Source organism: Artemia sp. Qi Xiang Cuo, chromosome 11 (assembly GCF_049724085.1).
Source record: "Artemia sp. Qi Xiang Cuo chromosome 11, ASM4972408v1, whole genome shotgun sequence".
Lineage (NCBI taxonomy): Eukaryota > Metazoa > Arthropoda > Branchiopoda > Anostraca > Artemiidae > Artemia > Artemia sp. Qi Xiang Cuo.
The window spans coordinates 43570465-43593339 of NC_142804.1; the positions used below are offsets into that span (position 1 = coordinate 43570465).

At 37.4% G+C, this 22875-nt stretch overlaps 1 protein-coding gene across 1 annotated transcript in view; it reads left to right on the forward strand.

Annotated features, from left to right (window-relative positions):
- Positions 1-10202: 10202 nt before the first annotated feature.
- Positions 10203-22875, forward strand: part of Tbcd (tubulin folding cofactor D) — a 90210-nt gene continuing 77537 nt past the window's right edge. The window contains exon 1 of the mRNA XM_089096810.1: positions 10203-10518. Coding sequence (XP_088952936.1) covers positions 10204-10518 — 315 coding nt within the window. The 5' untranslated portion in view covers position 10203. The remainder of the gene's footprint in view (positions 10519-22875) is intronic.

The following is a 22875-nucleotide window of genomic DNA, read 5'->3' on the forward strand; positions in this document are numbered from 1 at the left end:
GGTATTTGCAGATTTTTGAAACATCATAAATTAGGATTGAGCAAAGTTGTCAAGCTGAAAACAGTTTTCTTGTACTTCATCATAGGATGTGCGCTAGCGCTGCCTAAGTAAAGAATGATGTGGGCACTATGTGTTTTTTTTTCTTCAGCCAGGCACTTTGTATCAAAGGAGTTGTTGTAGAAACTTCAAAAAGGGCTCATTCGATTCAAAATTGGAGTAGCTAGTGCCGTTTTTAATTGTCGAAAGTGATTGGAGAGCAACTTTTCCCTTCCCCCCGACACTCATCCCCCCAAACACATCCCATCAAAATTTTGGGTTAGCTATTTTGTTCAGCGTAGTTGATTTCCTGATAGAAAATATGTTTTTGATGAGGACACTCCCCCACAACCCTTGGGGCAAGGGTTTTAAGTTATGCCCTCAGGGCATATAAGAAAAATGTTGGCACAATGTACTAGGTATTATTTTTTCCTTTAAAGCAGGGCACTTCATATGGAAGGGGTCGTTGTAGAAAGGGGCTCATTCGATTGGAAATTGAGAGTTCTAGTGCCCTTTTTAATAGTCAAAAGTGATTGAAGGGCAACTAGCCCCCCCCACGCCGTCATTCCCCCAAACACATCCAATCAAAATTGTAAGACAGTCGTTATTCTCCGCGTAGTTGTTTTCGAAATGTAAAATGTGTTTGTGAGAAGGACACTCCCCTACAACCCTTAGGGCAATTGTTTTAATTAATGCCTGAGGGCATATAAAGTTTTTATTGAAGGTGTTGTCGTAGAAACTTCAAAACAGGCTAATTCGATTGGACATTCTAAGGCATAGTGCCCTTTTTAATAGTCAAAAGTGATCGGTGGGCAACTAGCCCCCCCCACCTCAAGCCCATCATTCCCTCAACCATCTCCCCTCAAAAGTTGGAGATAACCATTTTTTTCAGCGTGGTTGATTTCGAGATTGACAATATGTTTTTGAGGAGGACACTCCCCCACACCCCACCGGGTATGGGGGTTATGTTATACCCAGGGGGCATATAAGGTTTTTATAGAAGGTCTTGTTGTAGAAACTTCAAAAAAGGCTCATTCGATTGGAAATTGAGAGTTCTATTGCCCTTTTTAATAGTCGAAAGTGATTGGAGGGCAACTAACCCCCCCCGCCTCCTCCACGCCCATCATTCCCCCAAACACATCCAATCAAAATTTTGAGATAGGCATTTTGTTCAGCGTAGTTGAGCTCCAGATAGAAAATATGTTTTTGAGGACACTCCCCCACAACCCTCTGGGCAAGGGTTTTAAGTTATGCCCTGGAGGCATATAAGGTTTTTATAGAAGGCATTGTCGTAGAAACTTCAAAAAAGGCTCATTCGATTGGAGATTCAAAGGGCCAGTGCCCCTTTTAATAGTCGAAAGTGATTGGAGGGCAACTAGCCCCTCCCCCATGCCCATCATTCCCCCAAACACATCCAATCAAAATTTTGTGATATTCGTTTTGTTCAGCATAGTTAATTTCCAGATAGAAAATATGTTTTTGAGGAGGACACTCCCCCACAACCCTCAGGGCAAGGGTTTTAAGTTATGCCCTGGGGGCATATAAGGTTTTTATAGAAGTCGTCGTCATAGAAACTTCAAAAGGGGCTCATTCGATTGGAAATTGAGAGTGCTAGTGCCCTTTTTAATAGTCGAAATTGATTGGAAGGCAACTAGCCCCCCCCACACGCCCCTCATTTCTCCAAACACATCCAATCTAAATTTTGAGATAGGTATTTTTTTCAGCGTAGTTGATTTCCAGATAGAAATGTGTTTTTGAGCAGTACACTCCCCCACAACCCTCGGGGCAAGGGTTTTAAGTTATTCCCTGGGGGCATATAAGGTTTTTATAGAAGGCGTTGTCGTAGAAACTTCAAAACAGCCTCATTCGATTAGAAATTCAAAGGGCTAGTAACCTTTTTAATAGTTGAAAGTGATTGGAGGGCAACTAGCCCCCCTCCCCACGCCCATAATTCCCCTAAACACATCCAATCAAAATTTTGAGATAGCAATTTTGTTCTGCGTAGTTGATTTCCAGAGAGAAATTATGTTTTTGAGGAGGAAACTTCCTCGCAGCCTTCGGAACAAGTGTCTTAGGTAATTTCTAGGGGGCATATAAAACTTTTCCTGAAAGCTTTGTTACAAAAACTCCAAAACGACCTGATTTGATAGGAGATTGAAAGGGCTAATGCACTTTTGAATAGTCGAAAGCAGTTAGAGGCCAACTAGCCCCCCCTCCCCTCCGCGCCCATCATTCCCCCAAACACATTCAAACAATATTTTGAGATAGCCATTTTCTTGAGCATAGTTGATTTCCAGATAGGAAATATGTTTTTTATGAGGACACTCCCCCACAACCCTCACGGCAAGGGTTTTAAGTTATGCCCTGGGGGCATATAAGGTTTTTATTGAATGTATTGTTGTAGAAACTTTATTGAATGTATTGTTGTAGAAACATTCGATTGAAAATTTAAAGGGCTAGTACCCTTTTTAATAGTCGAAAATTGATTAAAGGGCATCTAGCCCCCCCCCCCCCCACGTACATCATTCCCCCAAACACATCCAATCAAAATTTTGAGATAGCCATTTTGTTCAGCGTAGTTGTTTTCCAAATAGAAAATATCTTTTTGAGGAGGACACTCCCCCACAACCCTGGGGGCAAGGGTTTTAAGTTATGCCATGGGGGCATATAAGGTTTTTATAGAAGGCTGTGTCATAGAAACTGAACAGAAATTACAATAATTAACCGAGTCAAACTCAAAACGAGCAGAAATTAATATAAGTTGGGCGCAAAACCCCTATGCCTTCCCAAGGCTAGAACAAAATTTGCACTTTACTGAAAAAATACAAGTGAATGTGCATTGTCAGTTTAATATACTTATACTGATATTTAGTAATCACAATGTTAGTATTATTTGACTTATTAAAGTTATAAAAGTAAAAACATTTATATTTTTTCAGTAAAGTGCAAATTTTGATCTGGCCTTGGGAAGGCATAGGGGTTTTGTGCCCAACTTATGTTAATTTCTGCTCGTTTTGAGTTTGACTCGGTTAATTATTGTAATTTCTGTTCGTTTTGGGTTTCATTTATTTATCGATGCTGATATGTGGTAGTTTCACGCCACAGTTTATTGAATTATCTATAAACTGTATCTAATTCTATAAACTGTGTTTCACGCTTAGTAGATTATTTGATTTTATTTTTGCTCATTTTGCAATCATGAAAAGTAATTTGTTTGAATTAATTTAAAAAACATTTTCCACAAAATAAGTTTTTTAAATTAATTTAAACAAAATATCTGTTTTGCAAGGTTCTACTTTCATAACCCAAAATCTTTAAAGGTCACTGCCCTCTAGAGGGAAAAAGGAGTGGAGGTAGATGCTTCAAAATACCTTCCCAACGCATACTTTAGTCCTTAGACCCATCCTTGAAAGTTTAATTTTTCTAACCTAACTACTTTCCAAGATAACAAAAAGCAGCTAAATTAGAATTTTACCTTTTGTGCTCCTAAAGGGATGACAACAGCCCAAAGTAACCACAAGTTTAAAAATGTGTTTGTAAAAAAAACAACGGTTTAGTGAAAAAATTGCCATTTGTAGCCAATTCAGCAGTGGTAATTATTATTTGCATTAGTCTTAATAGTAAAATGTTAATATGACAACAAATTTGCAGAAATTTTTTAAAAGAAGCCATAAACCCATTAAAATGATGTCATTTTTGAGAGGTTTCAGGTTCTTTTTAAAAATTAGGTTAGGTTTTAGCCCCCTAAGGGATCAAAATGTGATTTCCTCCATAATTAATTTACATAAAATGGGATTACTTTGTACCACTTTTCATGCACTTTAGTCTGTAAATCATTATGTGGGGTTGATAATAAGGCAGAGTCTTTGGAGTTCTGTGGCATTATTTCTCTGGAAAAGGTTTCCACTGTAAAATTTTTTTTTATTCGTTTTTCTATATTAAAAAAAAATAAAGGTTTGGACCTATCTTACCCCAGGGCGTGGGGTAACTTTGGGCCTCCTGTCTTTTAAGCATAATTTGATAATTCTATTACTGGTTAACTAACTTTGGTCAAAAATTTGTATTTTGAAAATTATTTTGACTGTAAAGAATGAAAAAAAACAAAAACACATGAGACTTCAATTGGTTATGACATGGATTGTTTAATAAGCACTGATTTAGTACTTCCTCGGGGTTAAATGGGCAATTTCAGCTTTTCAAAATCCCAATATCACATTTGCTGCTCCATTACCTTCATCAAGATCATCCAAAAGTTCCTTCAACAACTTCTGAAAGTCACCTCTGGGAAGGCCTCTGCTTCTGGAGCCTTTACATGATTTGAACCAAAGCAGTATTTTAACAAGTTATCAGAAATAATTACCTTCTTTCCATTCTTTTTCTTTAGCATGGGGAGCAACAGATTTTCAATTAGTTCTTCAAAGCAAATTGTATCAAACTATCCTGGCTTTGACAAGTTGTATTGTGCACCTTTGGGGCTATTCTCTGTCCTCATAGACCTAGGCCTTCACTTTTGAATACAACATTAGTAGGATCATCTCCCCAGCTGATCATCTTACCGCACATCATGAGTGAAACTGACATTTTTAAAGTATTGATTACTCTCTCTTGATATTTGCTTCCATGTTTTGTGAGATTTTTTTTTATCCTGGATCACCTGTAAGGTTTGTCTTGTAAAAGGTTATAGACATTTTCAGGGTCAAAACCCTCCAGATTTTGCTTGAGATAGTTGAAGTACTCAGTAATAGTGTGAGGCCCTACCTCTGCTCTTTTCTTTTGATGTTACTAGGAAATCTTTCCCTTAAACTGTATGCCTTTTCACGTAGCTTCTTGTCCATTCTATTCCTGGTAGATTTCCAGGAAACTTCTTGACGATTGCCACGTTTTGTCTAAATAACTTTTCACTAAAAACCAAAGGCCATACCAGTCCAATGGAAACTCTGATAGATAACACACAGTATGGACCAAGTATTTTTCCTCTTCCCTGTTTAGAACAGTGGGCCTACCAGCGTCTTTTGGATGGTGCTTTCCCAGTTTTCTTGTGAGGGTACTTCTGGGGATTCCATGCTTCTTAGTAGTAGCTCTTTTGGTTAATTTTCCATTCTTACTCTCTCAGAGCATTCTTGAGGATCTGTGGTGTTTAGTTGACAAAGTCTTAATCCTAGCTGTCTCCTTGGATTTCTTGGCATCTTAAATCTTATTCAACTTAAAAGAAAGGCATGTAAGTTGATTGGTACAAAATCATCTGTGGACCAATATTACCTCACCTTACTTATAATAAGTGATAGTTTTTAGGCTCTTGACCATCAGAGGCCTAAATCTTGGTTGTTTTCTGAAATCGTCTCAGAGCTTGTGGCCAAGGTTCATGGCAAACAGCTTATTTGAAAAAAAAAAATTCAACTAGCATATCTACAAGTGTAATTATGGAGGACACTTGGTTGGTGGTATAAAAAATGTAAAAATTGCAATTTTATATTTTTTTTTTTTAACAAACAAGCTAACCTTGTCAGTTGGGTCAGATATTCTTCACAACAATCACATATGCGGAAAAAAACAACAAAAAATTTGAAAAAAAATTTCCCCTTGTAAAATCTTCAAGTAAATATAAACCCAAGATGCCTTGGATGTCTCTTAGTCTTGTGAGATCAACAATTCAGAAGTCAGAGCTTTTTAAGCTGGCTTGCAAAAGCCTTGATCCTGATGATTTATCAAACTATAAGCACTGTAGGAATACAAAAAAATCAATAATTAAGACTAACTAAGAAGAATTATTTTTGTTGGAAATACGGGAATAAAAAGGTAATTTACATAAACCCCGGAGTGTATTTAATAAAGCTTCATCTTCTTCGAAACACTCAAATAAACAGCCCACTGCCTTCAAGACTGCAGATAGTTCAACTATTGAAAAAGCAGCTGTACCTAGTGCCTTCAACTCTTGCTTTACCACCCTACCAACTGTTAAGACCCCCTCCTTTCCTAAACTAGGTGAATCTTCACCAGCTGAGAGAAGTATTTTTCTAACTCCTTGTACAAGTATAGAGATCTGTGATTTTATTTCTTCTTTAAGTAGCGGTAACACAGCTGATGCACTTGGACTAACAAACCATGTGCTTAAGTCTGTTTCTTCGTATGTTGTTGAATCTCTTACACATATTTTGAATATATCTATTTCAAGAGGTGTATACCCTGATTCGTTTAAAATTGCCAAAGTAATCCCTCTTTTTAAGAAAGATGACCCCAGCTTAGTGTCAAATTATAGACCTATATCACTTTTCCCAATTTCTCGAAATTACATGAAAAAGCTGTGCATAAGAGGCTTTTTTCATTCCTGTTTACGGGTGCTTCAATTGGAAGCGGTTCTGTTCTGTCTGATCACCAGTATGGCTTCCGACCTAAACTCTACTGCATGTGCTCTAGTTGACATTACAGTATTCGTGCGTGTTAACATAGACAAGGGTCGTTGTGTTCTAGGACTATTTCTTGATTTTAATAAAGCTTTCAACATGGTAGATCGTTTTGTCTTACTGGGAAAACTGTCTCTACTTGGAGTTCGGAGAATTGTCTTTGAATGGTTTAAATCTTACCTGTCTAATAGATCTCAGTTTGTGTGTTATGATGGGAAATGTTCTGATCTAGCTTCGGTTTCCAAAGGGGTACCTCAAGGCTAAGTTTTGGGACCACTCCTCTTTCTTATTTATATTAATGACCTTCCTCCATCTCCCAACCTTGATACCCACACTGTTATGTTTGCAGACGATAGTAATTTTTTCGTGGTTTCAAATGATCTGCCCTCTGCTGTTACTAAGGCTCAGCTTCTGCTCAACCATGTGCGTGATTGGTGTGAGCAGAACGTGATTGGTGTGTGCTGTTGAATAGCTCTAAGAGTAGTATTATTCATTTTCGAACCCCATACCACATGTTTGAACCTTCCCCAACAATCTTTATTTTTTATGGTACTGATATAATTCCCCAGTGCTCTTGTGTTAAACTTCTTGGTGTACATGTTGATTGTTTTCTTTCTTTCAAAATTCATATTTCCTATACACATTCTATAATTTTTCGTCAAGTGTCTATGCTTCATCGTGCCAATCAATTTCTTCCTCCCGATGTAATGCTTTCTCTGTACTATGCATTTGTCCTTCCTTATCTTTCTTATTGCTGCACTGTATGGGGCAATACTAACTATTCTTCCCTTTGGCAACTCTAAACAGTACAGAATAGAGCGGTGGAGGCAACTTATTGCCTACCCCGACTCTATGTTACAGCTGATCTTTACATTGATACAGGTCTAGATACCTTAGATGTGCTTACCCAGAAACAGAACCTAACACTAGCCCATCGAGCCTTTAATTTCTCACTTCCTCCAAACATCTTATCCTACTTTGATCTAGCATCAACACGTAAGTGTCAGACTTTGCTTCGGAGCTCTGTTCACCAATTTCGGCTGCCTAAATGGGTATCCTCAGCAGCTCAGAGGTCACCAATTTATAGAGCAATTACTCTTTGGAACTCTATTCCCAATCAACTTTCTCTTATCAAAAACTCCACTTCCCTTGGCATAAAAATATTCACCAAGGCTTTAAGTAATTTCGTTTTTTTTTTCTTTATTTCGTTATTTATTTTGCTTTGTCTACTTTTTCCTCTTTAATGTATATAGTTTTTTTTTCTTTTATCCTCTCTTAATATGTTTAATGAGATTCGAAACCCGCTGTTTAATAATATTATTATTGGTTTGGATTTTTAATAAATTACAGGAAATTTTCAGTTCAGATAAATTTAAGTCAAAGGTTATTGTGTAGCAGTTTTTTTTTTTTTTTTTTTTTTTTTATTCTAGCATTGTGTTCATATTTTGAGATATGGTTGTATTTTTTTTTACTTCCTTGATTTGTTTTGTGTGGATTTTGTGATTGTTACGAGGTCCTATACAAGCTATGCTTCTTGGGACCTCTAGCGCTTAAGTGTATTTATGTATTTATTGTAGTATTTAATAAATTGAAATAAACAACATTGTAAGCCTAGGCGAAGAGTATGGACTCTTAAATCTTTTTCATGATTTTGGATCAATGTTACTCCACTGGACCAAAGTAACCCCATTCTATGGTATTGAATTATGAAACAGCATAAAAATGCATTAAGTAATGTATTCACTTTCAACCTAGCTAAATAATGTCAAGAACTGCAAATGTATCATTTGGACTATATTTTTGACCATTAGAGGGGGTGGGGTAGAGTAGAATAGATTAAAACACTTTTAGGAATAATACAACTTATTATTTTATAAGTTAATATAGTAGTAGTAAAATTCTAGTTTATTGGCTTCAAGCTATCTTTGGAAGTAGTTGAGTTAAGTGAATCAAACTCCCAGAAATGCGCCTAAAGCCTTAACTGTATCCTTGGAACATATTTTTTTTAAAGCCCCTACCTCCAATTCTTCTCACTCCAGAGGGCATTGATCTTTGATGACCTTTAACAATGTTTGTTAAAGGTCATTCTATATCACCTAAATTCATGTTTCCTACCCCTGGGATATGAGTTTCTGAAGATTATGAATATGATTTTTGAAAAAGAGGAAGTACCTAACGATTTTAGGAAAACCTTAATTAAGCACTTGATGATGCTCTTCTATCAACAAGAGTCGATATCCTGTACAGACAATCTCAAGCCTATTACCTCCGACTCATTATATATTCAGGCCTACAAATATTATGCTATTGCGGAGAGGAAACCCATAGTAGATAAATTAGTCAAGAGGACGTTTTTCAGCCCGAAAACGCCCCTCAAAACAGGCCGATCCCCAGAAGAATTGTCCATTAATCAGAATCCCGTGTGAATGCTGTGTCGTTTACTAGGCTATGATTTCCTCGAGGGGCGCCACTCTTTTTATTTATCCCCAGTATAAATACAAAGACCCTGAACAGCCATGTTATCCTTTCTTTTGTCATCTACAGATAACTTTTTTCATAATCTGGATAGGGACCAATCGAACACACAACACGCACGAAAGAGCAAGTTCTCAAGTTTGAGGAAACAGACAGTCGAACAGAGACAACATGATGTTTCGCATTTCGCAAAAAAACGAAGTTTTTTTAAAACATGCTGTTACGTGTTTCTCGTCGAAAACGAAAAAATGGCAAAGCACGATTAAACCACGTAACAAACCACACAAAAAAAAACGCCACTAATGGGAGGAGATCATGAAATGTTTGCTTAGAAACGATCTTGCGAGCAGTGATTAATTCCCCTTGTTTTCTTCTGGTCCCTCATATTTAATTGGCTGAAGAAGAGAAAAGAATTGTGATGGGAATTAAAATCAAACTCATCATCAACAACAGGATATCATTCAAAGAATATTTTTCAATTTAGTAGATGTTTCATAACATTAGTAATTTATTTCAGACTCTTTGGTTTTCTCTTGTAATATTCAACTGTGTTGCCATCCTTTGTATTAATTCATATTAATTTAATTTTTTCTACTGCTCTGCTATGGATCCTTGCAATATCTCACCCTTATTTACTATTTCAAGCCCCCAGCAAATATAGTGGTAGTCTGTGAAAACTTTTAAAATGCTTATTGGTTAAAACCTTTTGGCAAAATTATATTTTGAGGGGCACATTGCCACATGTCTATAGAGGGCTTGCTCTCAAAATTCTGTAAAAGCACTGTACTGCTGATGGAAGTTTGGATATTAATGGTAGCTTGTTGACTTGAGTGAATATTCATGCGTTTTTGATGTAACACGAACTTAGGTAGTAAAAACCTTGACATTCCTTGATATGAATGGTAAGCCTTGTGTATTATGTATTTTTGCCAAACTTCTGTTTCTTTAGAGTTTTGGTTTTTATTGAGAAAGATTGTTGTTCCATTTTAAATGTTCATTACTCTCAATTGTATGATTATACTCCTAATGACACGAAGCTGTTTGACATTATAATGTATAGCATAATTCCTTCAAAGAGTTGTACTGAAAAAGTAAATTTATAGAGCTGATTTAAAAAGCCAGAATATGTGTTTTAAAAATAAACCAGAGCGAATTTCCACTAACTGTTTTGTTTTTTAATAATAGCTTTTCTAAGCTGTTCATTTTTTATTTTTTGTTAAGTCTTTGTATAACACCTTTATATTGGCTAATATAAGTGCGAGTGAAAATTGTTGTGTTTGTTTCAGTAAAAATGGACAATGATATAGAAGAGCCTATTGGACTGGCTTGTGCAAAAATAGAGTTCAGTGAAAAAGATACGCTCTTGGCTGCGATTAGTAAAGTAGATGAAGACAACTTTGAAAAACGTCTTCAGGACTTCACAACAACTCTGAATCTTTATCAAGAGCAGCCACATTTACTGGATCCTTCCCTCCCAGAATTCATTGGTCAACTTCTGCTGCTACTGACAAAAGATGTGGAACTAAGGAGGAAGGCTTCCAAATTTATTTATGTACTGATGAAAGTTCGTGGTTTCAAGCGAGCTTTAAAGTGTTTTCCTCATGAGGTAAGCTTTTACCTTAATAATAATAAAAAACTTTTGGTCCCATAGGCGCATTCAGTTTAAATCTTTTTTTAGTAGAGAGGTTATTAATGTGATTATTAATGGAAAATTCGCAAAGTTAAGGTTCAGGCCACAAAGTTACATTACCTTTGGCACCATGGTTGGCGCTTCAAATGTCAAGGGGGATAGACTCCCAAACTCTATGCAAAGTATTGGAAGCTGTTTCTGGGTACAGTTTTAATCTCAGCAGTCCATTCCACAGTCTCATGGTCAGACACTGGGCAGGACAATTAGTGGCTGAATGGAGCTTAATGAATTATTAGTAGATGAAATGTATTTGTACCTAATACTCTCTGGGGTAGTATTAAAATGTTTTCTCCACTGCCTCTAGGGAGAGTAATAAGAATGTTTAATATTTTTTGGGGAGGGGGCGGGGGTAGACACAAGTAGAGATGACCCTATAACTCGTATGATTCACCCCTGCTGCCACCTACAACTTTTTTTATATAATTTTTGTCTGTTTGATGTCAGTGAGAATGAAAAAACAGGAATTTTCTCACTTTGATGGATATTTTCTTGGATGGTTATGTGTGTTGGTCAATTTATTTGATGTTTTTAATGGATGTCAACAGTAATTTATGTCTGTTTATGGTTTTTGTCAGTGAGAATGGAAAAACAGTATTTTTATCACTTGAAAAAACAGGAATTTTCTCACATTTATGGTTGTTTCTTTGAGGGTTATGTATTTTGTTCAATTTATTTTATTTTTTTCATGGATTTCATCATCTATTTATGTATGTTTTATGTTTTTTTTCAGTGAGAATAAAAAAACAGCAACTTTCTCACTTTGATGGACTATTGAGTTTAATGGGGACAGGTCAATGGCACTTCCTTAAGGATCATGTTGTTGTTTTTGTTCGAGCTGAATTTTGTGGGTTTCCAGGAAACAGTTAGATCACGTGCGTCCTTCTCAGCCAATCAGAGGTCTTATTTACATATGAGCGGCGGAGGGAATATAAGGAAAGGATTTTTGCTATAGTTTTATTAGTCTGTGATCAGAATTCAAAGGAGTGAGAAAAAGATTTTTGACTTTACTCATTGTGATATATATTTGTAATAATGAGTGGAATGTTTACACTATTAGAAGTTGATAGTGGAGTTGATGCTAATAATACAAGAGCACCAAACATTGCGGTGGAAATCACGAAAGGATCGCGGCTTTGTCTGGAATGGGATGCAGTATATGCAAGATATGTGATATCCTTGAGCAAATTTAAAATGGAAGATCAATTATGTTTCGCCGTAAAAGTTGAAATAGCACGTGTGAATAGACTTCATCGTGCTTTAAGTGCATTAGTGAAACATATCGACAGCAATGAACACTATCACTAATTGTACATGCTTAATATTATTGATGTTGTATGTTATAATTATTCAATAGAATTGTTTCGAAATCGAAAATATCCCTTTTCGTTTCTGATTAAAGCTAATGAATCTGGGCCAGTCTAGAATCAGCAGTCAGAGTGAAATGATATAGAAATTAATAAATTTGAGAAAGAGAGAATTAGATCAAATCTAGTGTTTATGGAAAAACTTTTGATTTTGGATGATGATTTTCTTGAGTCATCTCTCCAACGCAGGATATTCTCTGGGGAAACACTTGACAATGTAATGAAAACTGATTCTCCCCCATTGGACTATTGTATGAAACTTTTTAAATTTGATTCAAATGCTTATACTCAATTAATTGATATATTAATTGGAACAAAGCAGAATCATATTGTGGATATACTTTTGAAATCATTGCCAATGGATTCAATGTAGATGGCTCCTCCTTCGAAAGAGGTAACGTAACAGAGTTACTCCTCTCCCCTTTCCTGCACTTTGAATTTATCGAGCGAGGACGATCAGTTTCATTTAAGCTGTGAGAGAGTTGACATCGGAAACAAAAAAATGTTCTATATATGTCGATTGTTCATGCGCACGCTTGGCAGTTGGACTCAATGTGAGAATTTTACAATTATTGCTGAATATCGGGAAAAGTGTAAATTATGTAATCCTTGCAAATTACATTGAGGCTATGCAGTACAAATTAAAGGATGTAATTCATGTCTTGAAGAGAAATGTGACTCTCACCCTAGAGGGCACCTGTGCTCCAATTGTCACCATGATAATTGTGATGAGTGGGAGAATACTTACCCCGCTATGATTGGAAAGAATCCTAAACGTGATTTTAGTTTATTGCTACAATATTGGTATCGTCGTAGACGTAAATTAGTCCTGGAAGAAGAGTCCGGTCCACGATTCAACTGTTGGGTAAAAAGAAGTTTGGTTTCTATGTCATAGCTGTGACGATACGTCCTACTATGACTATAAATCAAGTGATTTTATTTGGCAGTTACCGAATGTGATTCACCACTTGAAAACACTGTATGTGATATTGCTTCAAATAGACAGATTGAAACTCGTGAATTTCATAATATGAATGCAAATAGTATCATTGACTATACAATAAGATATGACAAGAGTGAAGTTACATTTTACTGCAGAAAATGTGACCCTGACTATTCAGTCAATCAAGATCAATAAACAGTGCATCCAAATGATTTACCAGCATTAGTGGTTCACGACATTTGCCTATACACTGATAAAGAAATCTAAAAGTGAAGATTTAAAGACATTGTTGTATATATACATTTTATTAATAAACAAATTCAAAACATTTTTAAAGCACTTAACTTTTAGGGCACTGAAATCTATACTATAAAGGTCCGAAAGAATATTTTCCACGAGAAAGTCGCTCAGGCGCAGAATGTCACCAAAAATGTTGAGGAACTGCTTATGAGTATAGTAACGACATAGGAACACAAAATGTAGTAGTGCATGGAAGCCGCAGCTTTTAGTCGTTAGATCCTGTACCCTCTTTCGATTTTGTATAATAGTTTTCCCACTGTTCTCAATATAGTTGCTGATGTGGGGTTTGTAGAATGTATAGGGTAGGCCAAGAGGATCAAAAAATTCAGTCGTTTTCATTGTTTGATAGATGCACAGCCAATGACCCGTCAGCACAGTCGATGGACTGCTATTAACAATAATCAAGGTATTGTTCGAACTTTGATTTTTTCCAAGATAGTCTGAGGGCAAACAATAGGATTTGTACTGGGACATGTAGGGGTCCATATTAAATACATTGATTATTTGACTGGTGTTCATGGTTTCATATCCCAATAGGTTTCATCCCAATAGGTTTCATATTGATTTAGTGAGATTAGTGCAATACTCTCAGCCAATGGGTCGGCAAATGTACACTCTAAACGCACAGTCCCCGTACGTACTATACTCACATCCTGAGTGCCAGACCAATCTAATAAAATGATACTATGTGTTTTAGCAAACATATCTTCGGTTATACCATTTTCAAATAGTTGCAAATCATGATCTAGGTTTTGCATGGTCAACTCATACAATGTTCTATAGGATTTATCAAAGGTTAGATTGTAGAGTGGAATACCATTTACTTTGCACACAAGAGATGAAAGTCCAAACATCTCGAATTTATGTGGGCATTCAGTCCACGATCCTATTGCACTAGCGCTTTTTACAAATGCCAATGCAAGTTTCGAGGGGATTTCGCCATTGATAAAGGATGAATCGGTGAAGGTGCGTGACCCCATGGCAATATGACGTTGATTGGTGATTGTATGAGGAACAAGTAGTTTAATATTATTTCCATTGGCTCTCAGTTTTTCCACGGCTAAAGCAACAGAACTCATAACCTGCTGTTTGCGTACATGAAGTATTGCTGAGGTGAGGGAGAGACTTACATCGGGATTGGCAGCAAGTTCTTGTATCAATATGAAATTGGATGCTGCAACCTTCAATTTTATATCCACTTTAACATCGGGCGGCAGCCATTGGGGTATATTAAATATTTCATGATATATTTTTCCAACTAGATGTAATTCACTAGTTGTAGCATTTTTAATTGCATCTGTGCTATCAGTATTAGTAATATATTCATATCCATTGGAGGTGCCTCTCAATTTCTTGTATGACTTGGGTGTCATCAACATGAATTGCATATAGCTTGCATAGTTTGAGAGATTGTTGCTTGTGCTCACCAGCGTGCCATTGATGTAGACACTAATTTGACGAAATAAATTATGTAGTATACAATTTTCGTAGTATACATCATTTTTTGTAGTATACATCGGCTCGAACTGGCATTGTATTATCGGATTTCCGGACTTTCATTTGTAAATCTATAAATGTTGAAGACATGTCCATAAAGTAGTCTTCATTGGAATAAATTTGAAAGTGGATATTATCGGAGAGGGGTTGTAGTGGATTAAATTGTTCATAGTATCCATGCTTGACACTTAAATCAACATTTTCAGCATTGAATATATTCAATGAAGCGGTTATTGAAGGTTGAGAGTCCTTATATGGTAGGTAGGATATCTTAAGGGAAACAATCGACTTTCAACCTAACAATTTTTGTCCTGGACCTTCTGGTTGTGCCACGTGTCAGCTTTTTCCTTCTTTTTTTGACAAAAGGGATGATGTCGTTTGTTTCCATCCTGGTTAGAACGGATGAGTGATGCAGGGTTTCTTGACCGTTTTAAGCCTTTACCATTTTGTTTTAATTTCTCGCCAAGGGTTCGCGCACTGGACCTAAGATTTTCCGTTGCACTTTTTTTAAAATCCTTGCCAGAGCCCCAATCGTATAGTGTAAAGGATGCAAAATCTGTCGCAGCCGGTACAAGATATTTTCTAGCCAGTGGTAGTGAAGAGCGAAACAGCTTAGCAAACCAACTGCTAAGACCGTAGCCAGACATTCACGAGCGACCCTTGTAATAGTCCATTCCATTGCCCTGTTGTCTTGGGCCAAGAGTATTAACATAGCAGTTAATATCAGGACAAGTGAATAACATTTTTCTATTAGACATCTTGATGTTGAACGATAGGGCAGAAATGAACTTTACATCACAGTCAAACCCTTTGAAATTTCTATTAGAACACCTAGTTCTGTTCTTAGTGTTAACTGACAGAGTTCCAAATAGGAAGTGTCTACGGGAATATGCTGAAAATGCTTTATATTGTAGTGATGAATATATTCTCGATTGGGTGTTCGTTCAAGAACTCGTAGGAGGGGGACATTTAAATTACCGACCCGAGATGTTTCCACAAATGAGGCGTAGAGAAATATACAAATGTACGTAGAGAAGGCAGGTGGGTAGTCAGCAAAAATGAAATTAGTGTTTATGGCACTTTTACCATTGATTATATTGAGCTTAAAGCCAAGAACATCGTTTAGGTTATCATTGAGAATAACCTTTTCACTGGCAATAGGTGACTAATGTAGATCTTGCCCTCCTCCTTTAAATAGTTGAAATGAAAAGCTCCCTTTTTAAGAGCGGAAATTCTATTATTAATAGAACGACATAAATCATTCATATAGGTGAGTTCCTCGTAGGGTAATTCAATATATGGATAATCCATCCAATTGATTTTTTTAATTTGTTCTTTATCACCTGGTGGAGGTGTCCAATCATAGGGTCTAGTTTTTATTTCATATTTACGATCCTTTCTCAGGATATCATAGGTATTTTTGAGAATACAGTCGACAAGAGCCACTTCATACTTTCCGTCGAATTTGATGGTGGGGGAGAGTTTCGTCCAAAAATCACTTGTTTTATTCAGTTCATTGTAGAGAGGATAAGAAACATTGGACATGAAAGTCACATAGAAATCATTGAGCATTGTTAATATCTTCAGCACTGACCCAAGAATCAAAATCCGAGTTGTATCCTAGCCAGCGAACAAGCAACTGTTTCTTGCCCCTACGAGTACGACTCTTTAATATCTTTTCAATTTGATAAATTTCACTAGTGTTTCTAACTTTTTGCAGTTCATATTCATAAAAACCGCCGAGAATCTCATCATCTTTGGTGTCTCGTAGTCGATACGTTGTGGGCTCGGTGTCTAAGATTTTGGACACTTTAAAAAGTTCGGTGCTCCATAAATAATTCCCATTTTCAAAAATATTGGTGGTTCTATTAATTCGAAGAGTATCGCAAACATTGAATCTCTTCTTCTTTTTCTTCTCATTGTCATTGGAGTATTGCTTTAGAAAAGCATCAAATGTATTTTCACTGTAATGAACATCCTGAGGGCTAGAGTTGGACAGAGATCGATGTGGTCGATGGTTGTATATCTGCATGATTTTATCTAAATCATGAATAAAAGCAGGTGTATTTTTCAATGTACAATATCTTGAAATTAATAGACGAATCGTTCTTATTAATCGTTCAGCCAATGCAGCCTTTATCGGGCTGTGACTATGATAAAGTGTTGCATTATATATCAATAGAACCTTTTGCACATGGAGATTAACAAATTCACTACCACGATCCGATTGAATTTTTCTATACGAATCCTGTTAAAGAATACTTTCAATGGCCCGAGCAACTTCAACACCTCTCTTTGACCGTAATGGAATGGCATAGGCATAGCGACTAAGATACTGATTGCCACCAGAATTTATTTGTAGGGTGCATTGTGATGCTGTTGAACTGCGTCTAAAGTTAAAAGATCCATTTACATTATATGCAGAGGTAAAAAGGCTTTAGTTTGTCGATATTGTTTGCCACGAAGCCTATGATTCTGATGTAGTGTGTAACTCGGTTCATTCTATAGATACTCTTTTTCATTTTTCAATGTGGTGCCGAAGACAACTTTAGAAAGCGTTTTGGGAGAACTTAAACTTCCCGCTTCACCAATATTTTCATAAACACTTTTCAGAACTTCATCCATTTTGAACGCAAACACGTAGTGTAATGTCCACTCCCATTTTGCACACTGGAGGATAAATTAATTCGTCTTCGCCTTTGACTAGCAGCCACAGGTGTTGTAAAATCAGTATTGCTAGTATTTTCAAATATTGAATCTTTTTCTTTTTTAAATGGTGTTGGTGTTGTTGGATGACTATATTCTCTTAGTTTCTTAAGAATTTGCTTATTGCCAATAAGACTTTTGGGAAAGTTTGATACACTTAGAAAGGTGTATAGATTATCGTCAAAGGATAAAAGCCCTTTACGATTCGTCACCATATCACAAATTAAATCAACTAGATTAAAACTTTTCCCTTGAATTATAATTCACTTCCCTGTGCTGTCGACTTGAACTTGATCGCCAGTTTCCAACACGAGATAAGATAATACTCTTTTATTCTGTTCTCGATAGGTCAGTGGCAATAGGTTTCAATTTTCAATACAATCGAATTCAATTCCTTCTCCTTTGATTGTGCAGAATCCTGAGATGTTTCATGTTTAGAGGGATCGGCGGCGGGTCTCTCACGATAAAGTTTATGTTTGTTCATGCGTCGCAATGCATCTTGAAGTAAAAGCAGTTTATTGTCATCGGCAATATTCTTATCATTAATGAATTTGCTTAGATTGTCTTCAAAATGTTCGACGGGCGAAAGGACAAGTTCAAATGGTGTCAATTTATAGGGTTTTGCCATTCTCTAGAGAAAACTGTTAACAAGTCCTGCAATTATTGGCAGTAAAAGTGTGAAAAAGCCAACCCCTGCCTGAAGGAGCCGTGTTCTTTTAAATTTGTTTCCTTTGTTTTTAAAATCCAAGGCACGTACAATGGAACGATGTTGCTTTGTCTGTTGTCTAACACCTTCTGGCAGTTGAACATTGCCCTCGGTTAAATTTAAACAGAGTTCAGATATTAGATTAATGAAATCATTGTCAACACCGTTTTTGAGTATGGCCTTCCTAAGCAATATTTTTGAAATGCTTAAAACGAAAAAAAAATGTCGTTGTTCATGTAGTTTCTTCGGTGTCATAATGGTAACTGATAGCCTTTTCTACTATTCACCGGAAGATATACTGTAATTTCATTGTCAAAAATGTCGGCGACTACACGTAGATCCTCGGGCGTGCTCTGATTAAGATCCAGCAAAATGTAACCGTAGGGCTTGCTAGTCGCCTGAGTGTACGCTGACAACATAATTTTAGGGGTGCCTGGTTTTATCTTTTTATTGAGAGTTTTGTGTGAGATAGAATCACGAACGACTCGATAGATAATATAGATAGTGCAATTCAAAGCAAGGGCTTACATATACTTGCTCTGATGAAACAGACTTTGTAGAGCTAGGGTTATGAAAATGTAGTCATGATGAGATCGGACAGTGAACAGTCGTTGCCTTTCCTGCGAAAACTGTTGAATGGATTCAGCCAAATAATCAATACTCAGCCACGAGTTCGGTTCAACACAATTGAAAACATCAAGTCCTCGTATGAATTGATTTGGCATGGTTGTAGCAATAGCCTTTATTTTATGATATGACTCTTGTCAATTACTGTAGCAATAGTAGATTTTTTTCGGTTTTTCCAAAAGCATTTTATCACAATTTTCAATGATTTTGATTAAACGCGTGGTTTTCCTCAATTTTTAGGGCCCACACAGAAATAATCTGACGGGTGTTTTAAATTGACACATAGTATTTACAACACTTGGGTTATGACTAATTGTAAATCATACGTGTCCAATGAATAAGTAGCAATAATTTTCCCATAGATCTATCTATTCAAGAACAACAAAACAATATTTCATGGCAGCATTTATTACGACAATATGAAAACAAATATTTGTTCAACATGAACAATGATTAAAATAACACTTGTTCAACAAGAGCATGACAAAACTTCATGGTCGACATGGAAACTCAATTTGTTCAAAAAGAACATTGATAACACTTTATAAATAAAAACACTTTTTGTCCATCAATAACACTTATTGTCTTTAAACACTTTTCTGTACAACACTTTTGTCCATCTACAGCACTTATTGTCCTTAAACACTTTTTTGTACATCAACCCTTTTCCATACAACAACAAAATACACTTGGAACATGAACTAGCACACTTGGAGATTACAGTGAATTTAAAGGTAGGGCCCCCCACCCCCCCGGGGGTGGCCGCGGGCGGGCCCCCCCACCCCCGGGGGCTGCCTTGGGCGGGATCCCCCACCCCCCGGGAGCCGGCCGCGGGACGGGTCCCCCACCCCCCGAGAGCCGCGATGGGAAAACCATAGTTGTCGTCACTGCTAGAGGTTAGTGGGTGGGTTAGTTGGGTAAGTGGTGGTGGTGGTGGTTAGTTGGTTGGTTAGGTTAGTTTATCCAGACCAAGTTGATTGCGATAGTCTATGCATTCAACTCGGTCTGAAATACGGTAGTGGCCATGAGGCAGGACACTTACACCATTCTCGAGCACATAGACTTTGTCAGATATACATTACATTGCATTTTTTTCCACTCTCACAGTATAATTTCTATACTTTAGAGAGCGAATTGCAAGCACTTGTTCTCTTGGTACTAGGCCACTTTCTACACAGTCGCTGTACACGCTCATGTTGAAATTGCTCTTTACAAAATGTGTAGGCACCCCTTTACATGTCTTCTTTTCATCCCCACTATGAGTTTTAACGCAATAAACTTTGGGACCCGGGAACACCCCCTTGGATATCAAATCACTCCCCGTCTCTGATTTTAACATTAATAGTTGGTTGGGGGCTTGACGTTTCACCAACTCGGGGTAGAGGGATGGATTCGTTGGTGAAATCCATCCGCGAGCTGATGTGTTCCCCCTTTTCTAAATCACTCAATACATCTTCAGTCCCATTTACCTTTAAGAGCATAGAATCTGTATCCCCATAGTAAACTTGAACCTCCCCCTCCCGTGGCCATTGCACCTTGCACACATTGTAAAAGAATGACAACATGAGCTTTTTTGAAATTTCTAGTACTGAACTACCGCCTGCTATATTCTTGTTCAGTACCACATTTCGCTTTTTCCTGTGTAGAAGAACCATGCCAGCCTCTATGCTCGTGAATGATGTAAAATTGGGATTGGCAATAATTCTTGCACACTCTAGAGGTTCAGTCGCGACGTTGCAGAGAGATCTGTTACGTACGCTTTCAATCATTTTGCCAAATGCTGAATTTAAGATGATTTTGAACATTTCCCTCTCCACTTTGGAGTTTGTCCTAGGATATTAATCGACAAAAGTGTTGATAAAGATTATCAAACATAGTTTCTAATTGAACTGTAGGACCCTATTTTGGTGATTTTGAAGCCATTGCTCACCATTCAGCGCGGAATCACATGGTGAACAGCAGTGGTCCCTTTAGGGTCCAATTCAACTATGATCTTTTTTTTAGATGGAGTCCAATCCATTTCCATATCCTCAAGCAATGACCGGTTGTAGAGGCTCAGTGAGTCTCAGGTCACGGTTCGATTGATGCAGGGAAAACAAAATCTTTGACTGAGTCGTGAAGCGCCAGCGGAATGTGACCATCAATTTCAAAGAACCATCCTTGTGGCCCGTTATCCTCGACGGTGTTAATGTCGGGGAAATCACAAGGATTCTCAAGCCATTGATAGTTCCCACACGGCAAATAGTAGTGAGACATTGCCGAGGGGTATAACGATTTCATGTCCAAGAACACTGCATTTGACTTTACACCAGTGCTTTGTCCGCTCGGATCGGTTGATAAGACGCGGTGACCGTGAAAAACATACCCTCCCCTCATTGAACGCTCCATAGAAATGTGCTGATCTAAATCTTTGATTAGGACTATGTCCTCCCTACTAATTTTTAAAATTAAATCCATCACTAAATGGGGTGTGGAAAAATAATATCCTATATCTAACCCGAACTTTGAATAGATTTGGTCTGTGTTCTTACAGACTATCCAACAGAGTTAAAACGTCACTGGCCAAGTACAGTCTACAATAATCCCACCCATTTTTACAATTCCCCTAAGCCCACACTTTCTTGGCAAACTCATAATCCACGGCTGTGCATTCACTGTTGGTCAGTGAAGTTCAAAAAGCTTCAATTGGAAGTAGTTTCACCTCGCTTAAGTGAGCACCAGAACAGTAATAATAGTCTGCATATACGACTTTGCAGGTTAAATGTTCATACATTTCACTGTCTGGAAAGTGCTGTTTAAGCAAGGGAAAGCTATCAAAATTGTCGCTTTTCTGCACTTGAATCAATTGACTCAATGCCTTGGGAAAAAAACTAAAAGAATGTAAAAACTTGAGTTTATTCCAGCACCTGTGTCCATTATCCCCCGCCTACAATTTCATTTTGAGAAGCAAAAACTTCTCGGACAATTTGGGGGTAATTCAATAGGTAAATGAATTATTTACCCATGGACTGTCTACTCCCCCGCCCATCGTCTGCAGACTTGCCAGTGCCAGTAAAATAAATTTTAAGTCATAATTAAAGTTGTGACTAGGAAAAGGAATAAAAAACTGCTGGCTAACAGTTAAGTTACACAATTGATGCGCTACCCCCTAAAATTACTACCCCCAGTTGATATTTCCTGCCAAAAATGATCATGGTCTCTGACTTTCCCCCTCCCACCTCTTTTCCCTTTAGTCCCCTAGTCCCCCTCTACAAACTCCCCCTTACAAACCCACCATATGTTTTGATTTTTAATCGTGAGACGATCCGCTGCAGACATCACAATAGGATAATGTGTATTTATCAAACGAGAAATAGCGCCATTAACCGTGCCAATTAGTTTGGTCAGTGCCTTGACCTTGCACTCGTTCTCATCCAATGTTTCAACTATTTCTAACAACCGCATGATGTTAGAATTGTCTCTTTGCGCATGAGCATAGGACACTGCAATAGCTTGGTGTTCTTTGATACGGTTTGGATATTGGGAATCATTCACCTCCACCAGCTTAGCTTCACAGTCTAAAGATATTTTGTTGCACTGGAGAAGGGTGTTTTGGAAATTTTAAAGCGTAGAATGGACCTATCCCCAGAAACCGTTTCCACTGTCTGATATCCATGCCGTCTACAGTGTCTCATATGATTTCGCATCTTTAATTCAGTCCAAAATCTAGAGAGGCATTTTGGACAGTAGAAACGGGTCCCCCTATGCTTACCCTCCCCCAGAACTCTACTAATGTCTGTGATCGGGTTAAAATGGCCAATTGCATTCGGTTCACTAGGTGGTGTATATAATAACCAACCCCAATGTTTGGCCAAAGCAGTTGACGGGTCCCTTACTGGAATGACCACCCCCTTCTTTTTTGGACGAATCCCATCTTCAAATTTAGTTTCGTACTGTACCACAGTAACGCCGATATTTAAATGGGCATTAGCCTTTTCAAAAATATCAATGGATCGTAGCGTTACTGGGTATTTTCCTTCTAAACAAGAGAAATCTACAATTGGGAAATTGGACCCGTCCTTCCCATGTACAACCCAATGATCTAAATTCGTCTTGGTAGTGTCATCTGCTAGAGGCTGAAATGCTGATAT